This window comes from Engystomops pustulosus, chromosome 1 (assembly GCF_040894005.1).
Source record: "Engystomops pustulosus chromosome 1, aEngPut4.maternal, whole genome shotgun sequence".
Taxonomy (NCBI): domain Eukaryota; kingdom Metazoa; phylum Chordata; class Amphibia; order Anura; family Leptodactylidae; genus Engystomops; species Engystomops pustulosus.
Genome location: NC_092411.1, coordinates 209,672,046 through 209,694,807, shown reverse-complemented (window position 1 = coordinate 209,694,807; position 22,762 = coordinate 209,672,046). Strand labels below are relative to the sequence as shown.

At 41.6% G+C, this 22,762-nt stretch overlaps 1 protein-coding gene across 2 annotated transcripts in view; it reads right to left on the bottom strand.

Annotated features, from left to right (window-relative positions):
- Positions 1-22,762, bottom strand: part of LOC140071636 (bifunctional heparan sulfate N-deacetylase/N-sulfotransferase 4-like) — a 234,420-nt gene that overhangs the window by 145,256 nt on the left and 66,402 nt on the right. For both annotated transcript variants that reach the window (XR_011849178.1, XM_072119203.1), the window contains exons 3-4: positions 8,642-8,729; positions 1,778-1,932 (exon numbers count right to left, since the gene is read on the bottom strand). Coding sequence is in view for 1 of the 2 variants with exons in the window: in XM_072119203.1 (XP_071975304.1) it covers positions 1,778-1,932; positions 8,642-8,729 (243 nt within the window). In the remaining variant the exon portion in view is untranslated. The remainder of the gene's footprint in view (positions 1-1,777; positions 1,933-8,641; positions 8,730-22,762) is intronic.

The following is a 22,762-nucleotide window of genomic DNA, read 5'->3' as shown; positions in this document are numbered from 1 at the left end:
ATGTTATGAAAATAGCAATTGCAGTAGACATCTGCGCGCAGGAAAAATGAACGACTAAAATGTGGATATCTGTTTTAAAGTCCTCACAAAAGTATTTGTTATTTAATTGTAATTCTAAACCACAAAGAAATTCCAATATAAAGAATTGTCAGAGACTCAAAAAGTGTGATGGGGGGAACTCTTATCTGTCAACTCAAATTCGCTAGGCACATTTAGCTGACTTTTAGTTTTATACAATTGAAGTTTTATCTTTTCTATTACTTAGTGCAAGTATTAATATTTAGATGATATCATATTTTATCTGCATAGAATAAGCTATACAATGGAAAAGTTTTACTGCACATTGGAGTAAGTTCAAAAACTAATTTAATAATGAAAGCATATCATGGGATGTTATGTATCTGTTTTAGACAAATCAATTTTAATTGTTACTCATGAGAATTAGAATAATATAGACATTGTTCAGAAGCTGATAATCAGGCTGACTAAAATTTGACCATTAAAGAGATTCTACTGTGACAAACAAATTAGCCCCTATGCAGAGGCTAGGAGCTAACATTTTGATTGGTTGGGGTCTTAGTGAGTGGGTAGAGTTCCACAAGTGGTCATGTCCAATCTGATTTCTAGGGGGCAACATGGCTACAAATATGAGAAATTATGTTTGCACAAGTACCATATATACTCGAGTATAAGCCGACCCAAGTATAAACCGAGGCCCCTAACTTTAACACAAAAACCTGGGTAAAACTATTGACTCGAGTATAAGCCAAAGTTGGGAAATGCATTGGTCACAGCCTCCCCAGTATATAGCCTGCTGGACCCTGCCTCATAGTTTATAGCCATCACCTGCCCCCGAGTATATAGACAGCAGCGGGGGAAGCCGGAAAGCTGAGTTTTGATATATTTTTTTTTTACTCGAGTGTAAGCCGAGTTTGGGTTTTCAGCACATTTTTTTATGCTGAAAAACTAGGCTCATACTCGAGTATATATGGTACTTAAAAAAAAAGAATAAATGCAGTTGAATAAATATATGTTTATAGCAGTTAATTACATTAAATATGAATGCCAATATAGGAATATGTCTTTAAGGAAAAGGGGGTTATAAGTCTCTTAAAAGAGAGTAGTGGTTACTCTATATACTAGTTAGCAATCCCATAGAGAGTGCATATGCAACCTTTGTTTTAATCAAAATAGGGATCCTGGGACCCACAGTTTCATTATCAAAGGTAGGTCCAAGGGTCACTTGTTACTAATCAGGCTTTCTTTTGGTATCTACATTTCCATCATTGGTTGCTCTACATTTCAAATAGTGGAATAATGATTGGAAGTTGTCAATGGGACCAGGATGTTTTTATGGCAACTAAAAATACTCTCAGTAAAATACACTTGATGTTTCAAACCAGTTATCCTATAAATGTGTAACATTATTCACATTTAATTTTAAGATTAATTATTATTACAAGAAATTATAAGTTGAATTTTTTACAGTTACACATCACTTTTGTTGTATTAAATAAGATATCATGCTACTCTCTGTGTCAAATTAACATTTGCTTCATCTTTAACTTTCCAGAGTTTCTCTTATGTACATTCTTTTTACTGCTTCATTGCCATTCATGACTCAAGACCTTGCATGCTTTGGGCACAAACCCATGAAAAAGGAAAAATCTAGATTCTAGAAAATGGGTGTGTTTTTGAGTTATTTTTTCTGTAAACTGCTTTACACTGTAAAACCAGAAAGCAAATGTTGTCATGATACAAATAACATTGATCTTACCAGTGCAAATTCCTTGTTTAGAATCATTTGCTCCACCAATGAGGACTCGTTATGAAAAAGATGAGGCTGCATATGACTCCACATGTGAGGGAACCACCAAAACTCATCCACGGAAGACAACAAAAGGTCGTCTCCTTCATCCTCCTTGATAGTACCTAGCAGAATAGATGTTGAAAATAAAAAGGACAGTAAATTTTTATTTTAGATATTAGTAGACAATAACTACATTGACAACAATTGCAAACCCAGTTAAAAAATGATCAGAGAATTTCCCATTCTCACCGGGTTCTTATTGCATATATTGTTAAGGAGGTCCACTCTTCTATACATTTTATTCAAATAGCAGTCTTAGGCCTCATGCACACATGCTCATATTTTTATGGCCACTGCATTTTTTTTTTGTTTCAAAATAAACTGCATCTTTGACTTTAATTGGAAAAACAATTACAGTATGTATATGATCAGCATATTTCTCACACCACTGTAAATTAGCAATCAGACCGCAATTATAAAAATAGAACATGTCCTATTTTGCGATATTGTGTCTCCATAGTAATAGACATATGTTTTTGTAGCCACAAAAACTAGGCTTAAAAAATTCATCTGGTAGTGTGCATGAGGCCTAATACAGTATTTTGACAGAAGACAGAGGGGGCAATTTCCTGGACCTTGCATAAAAAGAGCCTTAGTACTAAGTAAATACAGATTTTCTTTACCACTAGAAGATGTAAAACTGCTTTGTAGGCAACATTTTCCTTATGATAACTTCAAACTTGGAACAGATAATATTCACTTGTTAAAGGACATAAATTGCATAATATGGAAAATATTAGATTGACATTGTGGCACAGTGAGGAGAATGTAAACACTGTAAACATGTAGCATAAATATAGTTTTTGGAACTACTGTATCTCAAATATGAAAACAGTTCAAAGAATTCAACATCTCTCAAAAGTCCAGAGAAATATTTTTATTTTCTATTATTTAGAAAAGATTATACATAAATTGCTTATTAACTTCCTAAATTTGTATGTACAATGTATTTATAAATATATGTATAGATTTTATATGCATAACCAGCTAAATAGGAACACTACCAGCTCAATGCATGCAGAGTCCTTCCCAGCAGGAAAAATGCTGAACAAAGGTAACATTCTGACCTAATGTGCATATTTTTGCATAAATGCATGGATTTGCAAGATTTTTAATCTTCTGACTGAAGGAACGCAGTGAAAGTTCATGTACCACTCCTATAGCAGGCTAGGCAATTTAATTTTCATGTAACAAAATAACTTGCTATTCTAGGTCCCAATAGCTGGTTGAAACTTTAGTATTTACAGAATATTATTTAAAACAAATCACAATTCCATTTTAATATTTAAACATCTGACCTTAACAGGTATATAAATGCATGTGATAATCTGGGACCAACATGCTCAGAATGCGGCCACAATTGTCTTGGGAAATAAGTGAATATACACATGTGTAGTGACATGTTATATTATTTATATTATAATAATACAGTAGTGGATCTCAGCCTTCTTTCAAATAAAATATGTTGTTAGAGAAATTTTGATTTCCTATGCCATTGCCAAACTTGTCTAAAAAGCTGTTCAACAATTTTTTGTAAGATAATTTTTCAGTTTGGGTCCAAACTAGGACAAGGTTTTTTTTTATGAAACACTCCTATCTCATTTTGTGAATTATTTACAAATGTTTGAATTTTTGCATATGTAAAACAATAAACAGGAAGCCTAAGAGACACGGTACAACCAACAATAATATAAATCATCAAACTCCAATCAACAGACACAACCGTTAGGCCTTCATTATTATTATATATACAAGATACATCAAAAGTGAATCAGAAAATAATCGGATTCGATTCATTGACCGAAACCACTTCACTCCAAATATAAGAATGAAGAATATATACCCTTTACTCTGCTGTTGGAAATGCTCAAAAGCATTTGTCAGTGTTTTCAGCTGACATTGTTGAGCTTTACCTTCTGTGTATGTGGGTTGAGAAACAGGACCCTTCAGACAGGCTTGTGGTCTGCCACAAATTCGCGTAGCGGCAGGTTTGTCTGAATAACAGTCCATAGATTTATTTAACACAGTCTAAAAGAAACTCAACAAGCTTTCATAAGCATCAAATGAAATACATTGGGGCAGATTTATCAAGCTGTCTGAAAGTCAGAATATTCCTAGTTGTCCATGGCAACCAATCACAGCTTAGCTTTCATTTTACCAGTGCTCATGAATATTTTAAAGGGGAGCTGTGATTGGTTGCCATGGGCAACTAGAAATATTCTGACCTTCAGACAGCTTGATAAATCTGCCCCATTGTCCTTAGTTTCAAGTACAAAAGGAATGATCCAACAATGGCTCTCAACCAACTTTTCGGGCTTTTGGCTTCCAGGTTTGGAACTGCAGTTGGTCTTCTCTTTAGAACAGCACACAACAACCATTGCCTCTGTCAATTTGCTCCTCATCATTCTAAAAGTCACTTGCGGCTAAAGGTTTAGGTGTATAATACATGTAATGGAGCTATCAAGGCAGGAGCCCTGCAACATCTACACCCTGGAGCTAAAGTCCAGTTAAGAAAACATGGCCCCTACAACCAGGAACCATAAGGGGCCATACTGCCCATCTATCACTCTGCCAAGTGATTCTTTACAGTGGATGTAGTAAGGATTCGACTGACTGGTATGCAAGACTATATCCTGAATCTACTGTGGCATGTAACTTGTATCACTGCTGTAACAGTTTATTCTAATACTATTAGTAATTTATTTTGTATAATAAAAGACTGTGTTTATAGTAGATAATGTCACTTATGTTAACAAAAGAGAAAATGTTTGCGCAAAAGTTTGAAGTATGAAGCCAAAGTCTAGTAAAAAAATGCACTTTTTTTCTTTTCAAGCCAATATTAAACCAAAAAAAAGATTCTACTCCGTTTGGATAAGGAGAAATATCTTTAGGAAAGGATGTCCATGCGTTCTCCATACAATTAATTATTAGTTGTTAGGTCCATTCTGCTCTCTGTCTGGATTACCCTGTTTTTGTTAGCAAGAATTCTGTAATCTAATATTTGTCAATTGGACCTATCTGAAAACAGATGCCTAATCGCTGTCATAGACCTTTTAATAAAGATTCATGATGGTTACATACAAAGAGCCCATAGAGAATCAGGGGTAAACATATTGATGGAGCATATCAAGCATGATAAACTGTGGTAATCTTCTTATATTCATTATCTTTCCTTCTAAAATCAACTTTTAAAGTTATGAGCCATAAGGACTGCAGATTCACTAGTTTTTACAATGAGCAGAACATAGCCTGGGTAATTTAGTAGCAGAAGGAAAGACAGGGGGAGGGGAGACCTGTTTTACTCAGTGTAATAGCCTGAGAAGCTACAGCACTAAGGGGCACTAACACCCATCATTATCATCATTTTAAAGCATAAATAAATTTTAAAGGAAGGAGGCCATGATTAACAAATATAAGAACATTACCACAGTCACAGTGCCCGCATCTACCAGTAAGTGTCCCTGGTTTATCAGGCTTGATTTCCTTTAAGCTGAAACCTGTTTATTAAATGTTAGTTTATTACTCTTTTACTCAAGTGTTGTTTATTATAGTGCGAAACACCATTGTTTTGTCTGCAGCTCTGTAGAGAATTATTGGTGTATATTTTATGTTCTTTTACTGTTTCCCAAACAGCAAAAGTAAAATGCCTTAAAATATAACACAACTGGGAAACATCCCTTCTAAATAAAATAAATGGCTTCCATTTAGTATCTGCGTCCACATAGAAGTGAGTTCATTATCGCAGCTATTACTTTATGAAGTAATAAATCTTGGGTATACAATTTCTCAGTACCTTTCAAACATGATATTTCACAGACTATAATTAAGTTTTGTTTAGAAAAATAATGGCAAAAAGTAATTGTGTTGTGCATTAAAAAGCCATGATACAACTAACATAATAGACCATTATCTCTGTTTTGTGATTTGTATCACAGCAATATCCTCCTTATGTTACATTTTTATCTGCAGAATTTGTTGCTTTACCCCTTGCATCCTTTTACTGCAAATGCATGGCTTCACAAAAATATCATGAAAACCTTGAAATCAAACCTAAACATATTACTCTACATTTTTATAATGTAGGCCACTGTATGTGATGGTATGTACTGTATATAGCATATTATTAGGATATTCTCCTTCTTTGTGCAATTCTAATTTACACATATATTAAATGCCTCAATTAAGAATGAAGTTACAGACATGATAAATCATCTCTTATCGCTGAGCCTCTGAAGCACATATTTACCGCTTCAAGTTCATTTATTATTCCATCTGTGTTTTAGATAATTTATTCATAAAATGGAACAGTAAATATGACTTCAGAAGTCATCCTCCCATTTCAATCTATAAAGTAAAATAATGTTACACCCTTGGTTGTCCTATCCAGTTCTATGAACAGCAAAATAATGTCCTAGTTCGTGTTCTATGTCCTTTAAGAAAATTACAAGAAATTGATGTAGTTACTATGGCTGGAAGTAATGGGGCATATCTGCCTATGATTCTGTACTGCACTAAACTTTATTGAAAGGACACAGTAGCTGACACTAGGTTTTACAGTAATGATACAGTATATTGTCCAAATTACCTTCAAATAGAAATTTCTTTTACATTGACTTAATTCAGAGCTCCCTAGGCCTGGAAAATGAAATGTAAAGTCATGCATTTGGTTAACTTTATTTGTTAACAAGTTGCCTCTTTGTAGTTTTTTTTCTTTTCCTTAATGAATGTGTATGTTTTAAAAAAAAATTATGATGATGTGTTTGTTTTAGTAATAATTATGTTAATTCTTCTTAAAACTAAAGGGAATGTGTCATCAGTTTTGACCATAATAAAATCTAGACAGTGTTAGGTATATGTCTTGGAGATCTGTGTAGTCATACTTTTGGGTGTGCAGTAGTAAGTAGAAGCAGAACTGTGAAAGTGAACTTTTAATCCAGGTTTGTTGCTCCAGAAAATTATTTTTGGCAGGTTATTGATGCTTAAGAGCTTTCTGCTCTCAGCAATGACTCGTTCCATTGCCCCTCCCTTCTGCTATCCACCCAAAAACTTGATACAGTTTCTACTCTTACCAGGGGAGGAGCTGTGGAGCAGAACAGAAAGCTCTCCAGGGTGATAGACCTGCCCTGAGCCCTTGCAAGAAAGTCTGATCACTACTGACAGTATCCACACAGCTTTCCAGGGCTGTCAACCAACACTGTCCTCAGCTGAAAGGTTTCCTTTAAGCATACTGGAAAGATAACTAAATTTGCAAAAGTTACACAGTAAAGTATTAGTGTACACAGTCAATTACTATCTTGACTATCTAGACAAGACTATCTTGTCTAACTAAAAAACTCCTTTTAGCTGGCTTTGTTTGATGTTAGAATATGTATTGTAAATTATGCCAACAATCTAGACATTTTTTCTTAGTTTATCTCCCCCACTGAGTATATTTGTACATATATGGTCAGATGAGGAGGAGGAAGAAGGATCTAGATGCTGTTTCTTTTCCAAAGGCCAATGACTTTTCAGGTGTTTCGGTGAACAGTTACAATAGCAGAGGCCCCTTTTTCGGCAAACTGCACAACTAGAAGCTGGACATTGCAGAACTATCAATTACAAAGGCTCAACTGAAACATCTGAAACTAAAAAAATAAACTCACTTCGTTCTGCGTTCCATTTGGCATCAGTCAAACTTAATCCTTAACACCACCACTCCTTAACACCATGCAACTTCTGAAATTCTGAGCAATAATTCATAACTGGTCTGCATTTTTTTTCATTGGCCAGAAATTAGCTACCTCTATATGGCTATATATGGCTATCCTATTGGTTTGTTATATAATAAGCCAGCCATGGTTAATAAAAAGTATATATATTGTCCTCAGCTGAATGGCATTAGGCAGCGTCAATGAGGCATTCTACTTAAGCTCACCTAAAAGCAAAAACACTGGATATTTGTGCCATGGAATTGGGGTGTTTGAAGTATAGTCCAATGCTTCCAAGAAAACATCAGGTAAGGAGACACTTTTTATAACTGTTGGAGCTCTTTATTGTAGCCTAAGGCTAAAGTACAGTAAATTACCAACATCCAGAGGTCCGTTTGTAACTAGGGGTCGTCTGTAAATTGGTTGTTCTTAAGTAGGGGACCACCTGTAGTCATAATTTTGCACATTTTTCTGCGATATTCCTATATTTGCACCACAGCTCTTGTTCAACAATTTTTGGATGGATTTGCTTTATTTATCTATTGATTCAAGTCATTTAGACTTAAGTTAGTTGTATTGGCCATCTGTGACTTTTGAAAAAATGTCTATAAAGTGTGCAAAGGCTTTCCTGGTCAAAGGTGGCGAACTTGTTAAGAAGAAGCAGAACAACACAGGTGCAATTTAACACATGAAAAATCCAACTAATACTAATTAGACTAAGAAACAAGACAAAAAATAAATAGACTGACAAGAAAACTAGAAAGAGAAAAGATAATTCTCCCATTGTATGTCTATTATTCCAGGATATGCACTTATATATCTTCTTTTAAGGCTTACTTCTGTCACAAATCCGATGAGATTTTTGAGTACCCTGATTGTTGTTATTAATAATAATTACTTAGTTATATAACACCATTATATTCTACATATCATACAAATATTAACAAAATAAGACATACATTAGAGACATGTTCAAATAAAATAGGAATTAGGGCCCTGTTTGAATTGAAAATAGTGCAACATGGTGGTAGCTACTGAGCAACAAAGAACAATTTTATATAGGTAGTTTTTCCAAGATACTTACCTGTGTGAAAAAACTTCCCTGAAAATCCAAGATTGAAGGTGAAATTTGCAACCTGAGTGCGCAATAATTTTTGCGTGTCTAGTAGGGCCTAGGAAAAAAAAATAAAAGGATTAAAATAATGTACCATATAACAATATACACACACATACTGTACTTCTTTTTTAATTTAAACACAATGGTGACAACCACGATAGAAATTAGCTTAAATAAAGATTAACAACTTGAATACATCTAAACACACATGGGTTCTATGGCATTAGTAATTTCAAGCTAAAATAATGTCAGATTAGTTTCTGTGGTATACAGCAGATATTCTGTATGTCAACTACCTTATGACAGGTATATCAAAATAATAATAATAAATCTCTGGATTGTTGACCCTTCCAGAAATTCTAACTTGTAATATTTGCACACAATGGCCCAGATTTATTATTGCGTCTGCGCCAATTTTTTGTTGTACATTTGCATGAAAAAAAGTGTCTTTGGAGTTTGCACATGTATTTATTACGCCACAATTGTGTCGGTGTTGAATTTTTCCCAACACTTTAGAAAACTGTGCACCTAATACCTAATAACTTGCTGATCAGTGGGGGTCTTAGTGATGAGGGGGGTCTCAGTGCGTGTCTCCAAGATGAGACCCCCACATATCACGAAAACAAGGGGTCTGATGGGGTCCCACCTACCTCCATCGGACCCCTAGTCACTCCGTCAGAGTAATGGAGCAGACGGCTGTGCATGACCGTTCTGCTCCATTTATCTCTATGGAACTGACAGAGATTGCCAAGCATGCCAATTACTCTGACAGAGCAACGAGGGGTCCGACGGGGGTTCATGGGACCCCATTTGACCCCTCGTTTTCATCTGTGGCTGTCTCATCTCTGAGACCCCATCGATCAGCAAGTTAGGCCCTATCATGTGGTCATGGGAAATTCCCTTTTAGAGGCTTTGTTCAGATTTGACAGGAAGCATTTCAAACCAGTTTATTTTCCTGTTTTATGAATCCGAAAAAGGATAACCATATGAACCCCATTTTAGGGCTAACCAATGATATTTGTTATATTATGGGATCAGCTATAAATTAAAATAAAACACCACACGTTGCTACTAAAATTTATACAGATTGTTTTAAATAAAGTTTAAAAACATGTAACAAGGTCTCCATACTCTTATTTCTTTTTACATTGCAATGTATTAATGCAATGTTTTCTGAAATCGGTGTTATACTTGAAAACATGCTATAAAGATAAAAGATAAATAGCTTCCCAACTATTTGATGCAGAATGAGCTATGAACACATTGTGCACTTTGTGATATTGTTAGCCTATGTGACATGTGTCCACTCAAGAATATTTTTCCTCACATTTTCAAAGCCTTAGAAAGTCATATAGAGATGAAAGAAACTTGGGAAAAGAACTATTTACACATCTTTCCAATTTTATTAAGGTATAGTATAAAACATTTACTTTACAATCAAGGATACTTTTTATTACTATATATTTCCAAAGTTCTCAAGAATCTTCACATTTTACTTCTCATTTGCATGAGAGATATTTTTCTTTCTTTTTTGCCTCTCAGTCTGTAACGGGAATTCTGCCAAAATATTTAAAGTGCTGTCAATTGTCAAGTCTTATGAAATCACTAGCGCCAACTTATAAAGAACATAAGCTTGCACACTATCTAATTTTTAAATTTTCACATTTCAAGATGAAAACATATAATTTTCATGCTGTGAAATGCTTAGCAATATTCAGATAGATATATAAAAATGCAAATAATTTTAGCAATATCAATATAAATTCTTAAAGTTTTTTCTAGATCTCTTCGTGCTGTCATGCAACAGGAAACTTAATTCTTTACTTCCTGTTGATAAACACTGGTCCATGGTCATTTTATGTTGCATGGGTTCACGGCTCGTTATATCACACAGTGTAATCAGAGCTCTGTGATAATAACAAACTGGCAACCTCTGTGACATCATATGACCATAGACCAGTGTTTATCTACAGGAAGTAAATAATATATCTTCCTGTTGCATAACAGCAAGAAGAGATTTAGAAAAAAACTTAAAGAATTGATACTGAAAGTATATTGGAAATTTGTATAACTTTTATTTCCAATACTTTTTATTGAAGTTTTTCATTTTTACAAACAAACAAAAGCTTAGAAACACATTATAGCAATGTATGTCAATCTGAGCAATACATGGGTACTTAGGTAGAGCAGTGAGAATATTCCATCATGTTATGAGGTTCCATAATTGAATACAGTTGTTAATGTACACTATGTTCCAGATAAGCCAAGGCAAACAAAAGCAAGTAAACAGATAAACAAAACAAGGCAGGCATCCATTCTGAGGTCATGATAAGGCATACCTCTATGAGTCCTGTATGACTTGGGCGAGGGGGGGTGCGAGGGGGGCTTTAGGGTGTTTGTGAAGGGGGGGGTTGGGAGGGTGGGATGAGTCCACGTTCATGGGGGATGAAATCGGTTAGGGTGAAGCCATCTACGCCAATCCCGCTCAAACCTTTTAAGGGTGTGGTTTTTATGCGCCCACATGCGTTCATATATACAGGTTTGATGCATTAATGATAAAATCTCATCAAAGGGTGGGGTAACTGCAGATTTCCAATACCTGGTGATAACCACCTTAGTGGCTATGAATAGAAAGGATGATAGAGCCCTGAAGTTTAAGGGGTATTGGTGCAGATCAAGAAAAAGTAAGGCTTGAGCAGAGGACGGGGCAGTCGGGGAGCCTAGGATGTTACTGAGTGTTTCAAAAACTCTCCCCCAAAGGTCAGTAATATGTGGGCACTGCCAAAGGATGTGGTAAAGTGTACCCCTCCCTCCACATTGCCTCCAACATAAATGGGAAGTGCCTGGGTACATAACACTCAGATTTTCAGGGGTAAGATACCAAAGTAGAGTGGTTTTCATTGCTGCTTCAAAGAAAGTCATACATTTAAATGTCGAGTTTATCCCTTGAAAGGCGTTCTTCCAAGCCAAGGGGGTAAACTCTCTGCCCAATTCTCTTTCCCACGTCAGCATGGGTGTAGATTTCACCAGAGAGTCCTTGGAGCCTAATGCTCTGTAAATGCTGTGTAGTTCTGAATATGGGATCCCTGGGGAAGACCAGAGTTCAAAGATGTGTTTATTAGCTTCTATATTATGCATATTATGTTGTTGCAATACATGTATGATCCTGAGGTATTTGAAGTGGTCTTTGTGGGATATATTATACTTTCGGGTTATTTCTGCAAAGGGCAGCAAGGTTCCGTCACGCATTAAGTCTCCCAGGTAATTGACCCCCTTTTCTATCCATGTGGACAAATCTAGATTGACCGTAAAGGTGTCCAAAGCGGTCAAGGGATAAAACTTTTCCATGGACAGATTAGTGGTTTTACAACTGCTGTGGAATTTCTTCCACATAGCAATAGAAGCTGTGAGCAGGGTAGGCAGGGGAGGGGGTGCACGGCTGGGACTTAGGGCCCCCAGTAAGAGGGTTCTGAGATTTTTTGTTGGGGCAGAGCAGTTTTCTATGTGGGTCCAGTGTTTAGTTAAGTCACCGGTCCACCATTCTTTCAGTTGTTTAACCTGTGGGGCAATAAAATAATCTTGAATGTTAGGGACTCCCATGCCTCCTAGGAGGCGGGGTTTATACATAATGGAGCTGGCTATTCTGGGTTTATTTTTACCCCATATATATTTCATAATTAGGCCTTACATTTCTCTAAAGTATGATGTAGGCACGTAAACAGGGAGGATGCAAAATAGGTATAAAAGCTTGGGGAGAGACATCATCTGAAAGGTGGGGATGCGACCCACCCAGGAAGAGTCATTTTTCGAGAATCTCTGTACTTCCTCACCAATATCCTTCAGTGACCCAGGGTAGTTGGCCTTGTATAATTGCGTCGTTTTGGTGGTTATGTTAATCCCTAAATATTTCACTTGCCAATCTAGTTGGAATTTCTCTTTTAGTCTTTTGATGGAGGCTGGGGGGATGTTTATGGGCATAATTTGGGATTTCTGCAGGTTTAGTTTATAATAGGAGATCCTCCCATATTCTGATATATCTGATAATGCATGTTCTAAGGAGGTGGATGGGTTGAACAGGGTCAGGACTATATCATCTGCGTAGAGAGAAATTAGATGCTCTCTATCTCCTATTTTAATTCCTTCGACACTATCGTGGGACCTTAAAGGTTGAGCAAGAGGTTCGATAGAAAGGATAAATATGAGGGGGGAAAGGGGGCAGCCCTGCCTCGTCCCATTAGTCAAAATTTGGTCGTTGGAAAGGGTTCCATTTGCTAAGATATTAGCTGAGGGGCAGGAGTATAGGGCTTTTATAGCTTGTAGTATTGATCCTGAAAATCCCATCTTTTCTAGTACCGAGGAGGCGAATGACCAGTTGATGTGGTCAAACACCTTCTCGGCATCCAATGTAACCACGACCGCTTCCTCTCCAGATCTGTTCAAGTGGTCTATAATATTAATGAGTCTTCTGGAGTTGTCTGTTATATGTTTGGATTGTACAAATCCCGACTGGTCAAGGCTGACCAACGAGGGGATGACCGCGGCTAAGCGGAGAGCGAGTATTTTTGCGTATATTTTTAAATCAATATTGAGCAATGAAATAGGGCAAAAATATTGAGGAGAGGTGGGGGGTTTACCGGGTTTTGGAATTGTTACGATGGTGTCTTGCAACATATCTTTAGGGAAGGAGCCCAGGGAGGCCGGCTGTGAGGTGGGGAAGGAGGGTATCCTGGAAGGTTTTGTAATATTGGCTTGTGAAGCCATCTGGCCCTGGGGCTTTCCTAGCAGGAAGGGAATTTATTATTTTTTTGGATTTCCTCCTGGGAGGGCGCTTTGTTTAGGCAAGATAGTTGGGTCTCTGTTAGCGATGGAAGGTTTATGGAGGCTAAGAAATTCTGTATGTCCGCCTCAGACGGTTGTGGAGTATCTGGGTTTGCACTTAAGTTGTAGAGGGAGCTATAATAGTCTCTAAATAGGTTTGCAATCTTTTTAGGGTCCTGAATTTTGGCTGCAGGGTTATCTGGGGGGAGAGGAAGGGGATTCTTGATCTGGTTTCTAAATGTTTAACTCTACTTGCTAGCAGTTTCCTGCCTTTATTATTCTGTGAGTAAAAGAGGGCTTTAGTTTTTTGAAGATTTTGTTCATATGTATATAAGAAACAGTTTCTAAGTTCCTGTCTTGCCTCTGTTATTTGTGCAGTGGTAAGTGGTGATGGTTGGGCCTTATTAGTAGTATCTAGGTTCCGTATCTGCGAGAGCAGAGAATCAACCTTCTTTTCCCTTTCTCTTTTCATTCTACTACGTAGTTGCATAAATAGACCTCTGCTAAATACCTTGTGACCATTCCAGGTTTGAAAGGGATTTTCTTCCACTTTTTGCGTGAAATGAAAATATTCTTGTAAAGCTATGGTGAGGAAGAAGGGTGCAAGTGGCGGCACAGATAGGACAGGTGAAGGGGAGAGGGCAAGCCCTGGCTTCTTTAGACACGGCAAAGGCATTTGACTCTATAGAGTGGGCCTTTCTTAAACAGTGCATACGAAAGTTCGGATTTGGGCCTAGATTCTCCACCTGGATCGATATCCTGTATGCGTCGCCAGTTAGTAAACTGTTAATTAACGGGGAATTGTCAGACCAATTTACTTTATATAGGGGTACCCGACAGGGGTGCCCGCTTTCCCCGCTCCTCTTTGCCCTGGCAATAGAGGCTCTAGCGTTGAGACTAAGGCAAGACACAGTTTACCGTGGCATAATAGTGGGAGAAAGAGAGGACCGTGTTGGATTATACGCAGATGACATGGTGCTGTTTATGTCTGACGCAGAGACCACCTTACCGCATGCAATCTCCCTCATTAGCGAGTTTGGGAAATACTCGGGACTATTGGTGAATTGGTCCAAGTCAGTGTTCATGCCTCTGGGCTCCTCCCCATGGACGGGACCTGAAGTTGTGGAAAGGCTGAAAGTGGTAACTGAATTTGTTTATTTGGGGATCACTATTTTTAAGACATATCACAATACAAGTAAAAGGGTGACAGACCCATTGCTGGCTTTTGCTGGAAGTAAAAGCAAGGCATGGAAAACTCTTCCGCTCTCAACAGCTGGGAGAATAAACCTAGTGAAATTAATTATTTTGCCCAAATGCCTATATGTATTACAACATGCTGCAGTACCGATCCCGAAAAGGTTCTTCAAAACATTACATTCCCTTATAGGCACCTTCATATGGGGTACATCCAGAGCCAAATTAAGTCTCGCTACCTTACAGCGCCCCAAAGAAGAGGCGGGAATGGCTCTACCAGACTTCTATCTCTACTATGTAGCAGGCCAGCTCAAATACCTTAGACATTGGGTCATTGAACAGCCACTACCAAATGCAGAACATCATCTTATGCATCACTTGGGCGTCTCTAGCCTATGGCCGGTATTAGTACCAAACCCTGACCTAGAACTGCCCCTACTCCCCCTACACAGATTAGCTAGGCAAGTATGGCAAGCTACGATTAAAGTAACGGGGTTTACAAGCACCATAGCGGAAATGCCACTCTGGAACAACCCAGTTTTACCGCAGCTACAACAGCTGGAGGGGGGCCCCCTTTGGGAAAGCAAAGGCGTACGCACACTGGCAGATATTTATGGCGCGAACGTTCTTCATTCTTTTCAGGAACTACAGCAAAAGTTTGCACTTGAGAGAAATTTTTTTTATAGATTCCTACAACTGCGACATGCCCTGGAATCTCAGTTCCCACCCCCTAGGATACCCATCTCCTCCTACCCGTTAATCGGGATATGCAAAACACAGGGCCCTAGGGGCATCATCTCTGCATTATACACCCACCTCACTCAGGGAAAGCTGGCCAACAACAAACTACCAGTATTAGATAAATGGAGGACACTTATTCCCGCATTAGAGGATGAGTCGATTGATGAGCTACTTGCTGCCCATACCAAGGTGTCCCCCTGAATAAATAATAGAATGACTCAACTATATTTCACCCATCAGGCCTACTTAACACCCGTACGTATGGCCAAAATGGGCCGAGTCCCCTCGACCGCCTGTCCAAGATGCGGTGAGCTCGGTGCAGACTTCTGGCATATGAGCTGGGTCTGTCCACCGATTCAGAAGTTCTGGAAGGACATTACTAGCTTTTTGTCCACTCTATTACATATTCCCATCTCCGAGTCCCCTGAAGCATGCCTCTTGGGCCTTCTTCCTGAAGAAGATTGGTCTCATTACCAAATCATTTTCCTGAGGGAAACTCTATTTATGGCCCGAAAGTGCATAGCACTCAGATGGTATGACCCTAATACCCCAAACGTTAACATGTGGAAAGCACAAATCAACCAAATACTACCATATGAAAAGCTAGTATATAAACATCGCAAATGTCCTGACAAATTTGATCGAGTGTGGGGAACTTGGTGTGAGTCGAGGGACACAAATTACTCCGTTCGTAGATTGAGGCAAGAACTGAGAGATATAACTTCTATAATATAGGGAAGTAGTGCATCGAAGAAATCAAATACTACCTCACCACTAGGGGAATACCCCCCTGAAACGAGGGCCAGCTGACTATGAGTGCGTCGGAGAGAGAGATAAAGGGAAAAAGTGACTGAGAATACAGCAGGGGTGATTGGAGAGAGGAAAATAAGATTAACAAGAGGGGTCTGACACACCACACACCTGAAATGTCACAAGCTGAGACTGGAGAAGTTGGTTGGGTCTCTAGTCAATTTTGCAATATAATATATTGTTTGTTTTAGTTGCTTTGTTGTTGTTTGTATTGTTCTTGTAATTTGCTAATTATCACATGTCATAGCACATTTGTATTGCAAAAAGAAAGGAGACTTAGCAGGTTTTGTAAAAGAGAGATTTTTATTCTTGCTATGTACACATATGTCATGTGCTATACCGCTGTAACTCCATCGCTTCACGCGATATGACACAAATGCTAATGTTTCCTTGCATATTGTATTTTGTATGACTGCTATGAACATGTCGCACAATAAAATCAGTTTAAAAAAAAAAAAGCTATGGTGAGGTTTTCAATAGTTTTTGGGTTTGCTAACATAAAATCATTGCACCTCCAGATGCGGCAGTTAGTGCGGTTTTAGGATTCCTCTATTTCTAAAGTAACTGCAGCATGGCCGGACCATTTAATGATATCTATGTCACATTTTTTGGTGAGATAGAGAAGGGAACGGGAAGTTAGGATGAGGTCTATGCGGGAATATGAATTATGTTTGCTAGAGAACAAAGAGTAATCCCTCTCAGTATCATGGAGTAGTCTCCAGCTATCGAATAGGTCATATTCATATAGGGTATGTGAGACACTGAAGGGGTTAACTGTGGATGGGCGGTATGTTTCCCCTAGGTTTTGCTTCTATGCAAGGCCTTAGTGCTGAGGTGGGTTTGTCCAGCACCTTGGACACAGGTGATGGGAACAGCCTAATTAGCCTGGATAAAATGACTCAGCAGAGTTGAGTGGGTTGTCTCTCTGTGGAAGGAGGCTGAGAGGACACAGCTCTGACCTGTGGGTCTGGAGCAGCCACGCGATTTTTTGTTTAGTGTGAGCTAGTGGACTATTGTGTATAGTTAGCACCCTGACGGGTAGGTCTTCTTTTGTTTATTCAAATACCTGAATGTAAAGGCTGGTTTTATTTTGCTGCAATAAACGCAGGCGAGACCTGTTTGGACTGTACCCTGGTGTCCCTGTCTTGAACTGCATCCCAGCACCCCGCTACCACGGTCTCTACTGGGCCAAACCCCCACATATGGTGGAGGATGCGGGCAGTTCAAAAAGACATACACCTGGAAGGCTTGATACATCCTGCAACATTGCATGGCCTGACTGAAAGCATCAGGCAAATTGCAGGATACAGCCAAGATGGAGGACTTTATTAAATACCTGCAAGAGGAGGCCAGAGCTAATCGGCAGCAGCAGCAGGAAGAGTCTCAGGCTAATCGGCAGCTGCAGCAAGCCATGCTCCAGCAGCAGGAGGAGAGGTCCCGTCAGCAGCAAGCCATGTTCCAGCTGCAGGAGGAGAGGTCCCGCCAGCAGCAGGAAGAATCCTGAGCCATGTTCCAGCTGATGATGGAGAAGTTTTCTGGCATGATGGCAGCACCGCAAGCGACGACTACTGAGGGGTCCCATACTGGTCTGCAAGGGTACCCGGTTGTCCAGCATTCCGCACGGGCTGCAGTACAAAAGGCCTTACAAAAAATGGCGACGACCGACGACGTGGAGGCGTATCTCACTGTGTTCGAGCGAGTAGCTGAGCGAGAGGAGTTACCGGCTGAGCAGTGGGCAGATGTCCTGGCACCGTTCCTGACCGGCGAGTCGCAGAAGGCTTACTACGACCTGAGTGAAACGGAGGCCCGTAAGTACCCCCAGCTAAAGGCGGAGATTCTGGCTCGTCTTGGGGTCACCGTTCAAGTTCGCTCCAGCCGGGTCCACCAGTGGGCTTACTCAGAAAAATTACCCCCACGCTCCCAAATGCATGACCTGATCCATCTTGTCCGGAAGTGGCTACAACCAGAGGACTGCACCCCAGCACAGATGGTAGAGAGAGTGGTCCTCGACAAGTTCACCCGTTCTCTGCCCTCTCGGCTCCAGCGGTGGGTTGGACAGGCCGGTCCCACAAAAGCTGAGGAGCTTGTGTCCCTTGTAGAGAGGTATCGGGCTACAGAGGACCTTCTACTTACCTCTCCCACACGAAGCAGTGCCAGTGACAGGGTCACCAAACCAGCTGCTAAGACTGCTACTGCGGAAAAGGGGAGACATGTCAGGTTGGGAGGGGGTTCATTGGGGGGCGTGGATACCCAGAAACCCAGTGAGGCTCGTGACAGAGGTCATGGCCGTATCCAGTGCTGGCGGTGCCATGAAATGGGCCATATTGCTGCCAACTGTCCACTGTCAGTGGAGCCAATGGACTGCAACCAGACCCGGCGAGTGTCACTGTTTGCCCGGCCAGTTCTGGCGGCAGAGTCAGTCACGGATGCAGAACCCCAAGTATGCATGGTCACAATCGGTGGTCACACAGTGGAAGCCTTGCTAGACTCAGGGAGTCTGGTCACCCTGGTGCGGGGAACTTTGGTTGATCCTGGACTATACAGTGGGCGGAGAGTGGGAGTGTTGTGTATACATGGGGACACTCGCGAATATCCCACTGCTGTCATCAACCTACATACCCCTTGTGGTACTGTTACCCATGAAGTGGGGGTGGTGGGGACCCTTTTTCATGAGGCTATTATCGGCAGAGACTTACCGGTGTTTTGGGACCTCTGGAGACGAAGACCCACCTCAGGTGCTGTTGCAGATAATGGACATCAGGTATGTCCGGCCTTGGCCCCTGAACCCTTTGAGGCCGATGTACACACACCAGCAGTAGGGGTGACCCCATGTGATGAATTCTCTCCCCTAGAGGTCCTAGCTGGTGAGGTCGAGGGCCACGAGGAGGTGGCCGACATGCTGGACCTTGAGATTTCCCGTGACAATTTTGGGGCTGCACAGCTACAGGACCCTACCTTGGTTAAAGCACGGGAGAATGTCAAGGTGATAAATGGGGTACTCCAAATACCAGGGGCTGATAAAATATACCCCCGAATGGTGATTATTGGGGAACTGTTGTACAGGGTCGACCAGATACGGGGTGAGGAGGTTGAGCAACTTGTAGTACCCCAATCTCACCGTAGGCTGGTGCTAGAGTTGGCACACAAACATGTGCTGGGAGGGCACTTAGGTGCTGAGAAGACCCGAGAGAGGATCCTGCAGCGATTTTTCTGGCCCGGGGTATGGGAGGAGGTAAACCGGTATTGTAGCTCCTGCCCTGAGTGTCAACTTACTGCCCCAGTCTCCCACTTCAGGAGTCCTTTGGTCCCGCTACCGATCATAGAAGTGCCCTTTGAACGGATTGCAATGGATCTGGTTGGCCCCATAGTCAAATCCTCCAGGGGGCACCAATACATCCTAGTTATCCTGGACTACGCTACGCGGTATCCCGAGGCGATTCCATTAAGGAACACCTCCTCCAAAAATATTGCTAGGGAGCTGTTCCAGGTGTTCTCACGCACAGGCCTCCCCAAGGAAATCTTGACTGACCAGGGTACCCCATTCATGTCTAGGGTAATGAAGGAGATGTGCAAGTTACTACAGGTAAAACAGCTCCGCACCTCTGTGTATCATCCTCAGACAGATGGCCTGGTCGAGAGGTTTAATAAGACCTTGAAGGGGATGCTTAAGAGGGTGGTCAGCAAAGATGGGAAGGACTGGGATTGTTTGTTGCCCTATTTGATGTTTGCCATACGTGAAGTTCCCCAGTCCTCCACGGGTTTCTCACCCTTTGAGCTGTTATATGGCCGTTCCCCACGTGGGCTTTTGGATGTAGCCAAGGAGACCTGGGAGCAGGAGAGGACCCCCCACCGTAGTGTGATAGAACACGTCTCCCTTATGCAGGACCGCATAGCGGCGGTAATGCCCCTTGTAAAGGAACACATGACAAGGGCACAAGAGGCCCAGTCTAGGGTCTACAATAGGTCAGCCAGACTCAGGACCTTTAACCCAGGCGACAGAGTGCTAGTTCTGGTGCCCACCGTGGAGAGCAAGTTCTTGGCCAAATGGCAAGGGCCATATGAGGTCATGGAGAGAGTGGGGAAGGTAACCTACAGGGTATCTCAGCCGGGGAGGAGGAAACCCGAACAGATATATTCCACGTGAACCTCCTAAAGCCATGGAGGGAAAGAGAGTCCCTGATGGCCATGGGAGTAGAGAAGGCATCTGTCTCCAAGAAGGGGACACCGGAGGTAGGTGTACCCGATGCCAAGGTGCCTGAAGTACGGATCTCGGAGTCCCTCTCCAGGGCCCAGATTCAGGAAGCGAAGGAGTTTGTGCTCCGAAATATGGATGTGTTCTCTAAGTTACCGGGACGTACTTCAGTCATCAAGCATGACATCATAACCGAACCCCACATCCGGGTACACCAAAAACCTTACCGGGTCCCTGAAGCGCGCCGGCTTGCCATATCCGAAGAAGTCAGGCAGATGTTAGACCTGGGGGTTATCGAGGAGTCTAAAAGTGACTGGTCGAGTCCTATTGTGTTGATTCCCAAACCTGATGGTTCCCTACGGTTCTGCAATGATTTTAGGAAGTTGAACGAGGTGTCCAAATTTGATTCCTATCCCATGCCCAGGGTTGACGAGTTGATAGAACGACTTGGACAGGCTAGGTTCTTCTCCACCCTTGACCTGACGAAAGGGTATTGGCAGGTACCCCTGACTGACAGGGCTAAAGAGAAGACCGCTTTTGTTACCCCTGATGGGCTTTTTCAGTACGTGGTACTCCCCTTTGGGCTACATGGGGCTCCCGCCACATTCCAGAGGTTAATGGATCTCGTGCTAAAACCTCACCGGAGTTATGCCTCGGCCTACTTAGATGACATTATAGTCTATAGTAACGACTGGGAGAGTCATCTAGCCAAAGTACAAGCAGTGGTAGACTCCCTGAGGGCAGCAGGGCTGACAGCGAACCCCCAAAAGTGTGCACTGGGTCTGGAAGAGGCCCGTTACCTGGGGTACCGTATTGGGCGAGGGGTCATCAAACCCCAAGTAAATAAAGTAGAGGCGATCCAGCAGTGGCCACGACCTTTGAGCAAGAAGCAAGTGAGGGCTTTTCTGGGCATAGTGGGCTATTATCGCCGATTTATCCCCGATTTTGCGACAATAGCGGCACCTCTGACTGACCTGACTAAGGGTAGCAGGGCGGTGATGGTAAAGTGGAGTGAAGAGGCTGAGGGGGCGTTTCAGCGACTTAAGACGGTTTTGTGTGAGGGACCGATACTGATCACCCCTAACTTCACCAAGACCTTTATTGTGCAGACTGACGCTTCTGACGTGGGCTTGGGGGCTGTCCTGTCCCAAGTAGTGGAGGGTGAGGAACATCCTGTAACATTCCTGAGCCGCAAGCTCACACCTCCTGAAAAGAACTATAGTATAGTTGAGAGGGAGTGCTTGGCGATCAAATGGGCTCTGGAATCCCTGAGGTATTATTTGGTAGGGCGGCAGTTTACACTGGTGACCGATCACTCTCCCCTAACCTGGATGAGTCAGGCCAAGGAGAGGAACGCCAGGGTCACAAGGTGGTTCCTAATGCTCCAGAATTTTAAATTCACGGTGGAACATCGAGCAGGAAAATTGCATGGGAATGCCGATGCCCTGTCCCGTACCCACTGTCTGATGGCCAAAAGTGTTCGTCCCCACAGGGTCAAACAGAGGGGGAGGGTATGTGAGACACTGAAGGGGTTAACTGTGGATGGGCGGTATGTTTCCCCTAGGTTTTGCTTCTATGCAAGGCCTTAGTGCTGAGGTGGGTTTGTCCAGCACCTTGGACACAGGTGATGGGAACAGCCTAATTAGCCTGGATAAAATGACTCAGCAGAGTTGAGTGGGTTGTCTCTCTGTGGAAGGAGGTTGAGAGGACACAGCTCTGACCTGTGGGTCTGGAGCAGCCACGCGATCTTTTGTTTAGTGTGAGCTAGTGGACTATTGTGTATAGTTAGCACCCTGACGGGTAGGTCTTCTTTTGTTTATTCAAATACCTGAATGTAAAGGCTGGTTTTATTTTGCTGCAATAAACGCAGGCGAGACCTGTTTGGACTGTACCCTGGTGTCCCTGTCTTGAACTGCATCCCAGCACCCCGCTACCACGGTCTCTACTGGGCCAAACCCCCACAGGTATTATATAGGGATTGCGATGCTGACCTATTGGTAGAGGTGGAGTCTATAGAAGGGTCTGAGACCGTGTTGAAGTCTCCACACCATATGATATGGTTATTTTTGGAGGCGTCCACTATGCGAAGTAGGTTATGGAAGAATTTTAGGGTACGTTTTTTGGGGGCGCAAACACCTATCAACGTGTATTCCACATCAATAATTACAGCATTTAAAATGATATATCTACCCATCGGATCAGCTTTGCAAGAGATCAGGGAGAAGGCCACAGTGTTTTTAATAGCTAGCAACACCACTCTTTGTTTTTTACTAAAATGGCTATGACATGTGTGGGGAAAGAGAGGATGTTTGATTCTGTGAGCATCTGACTCA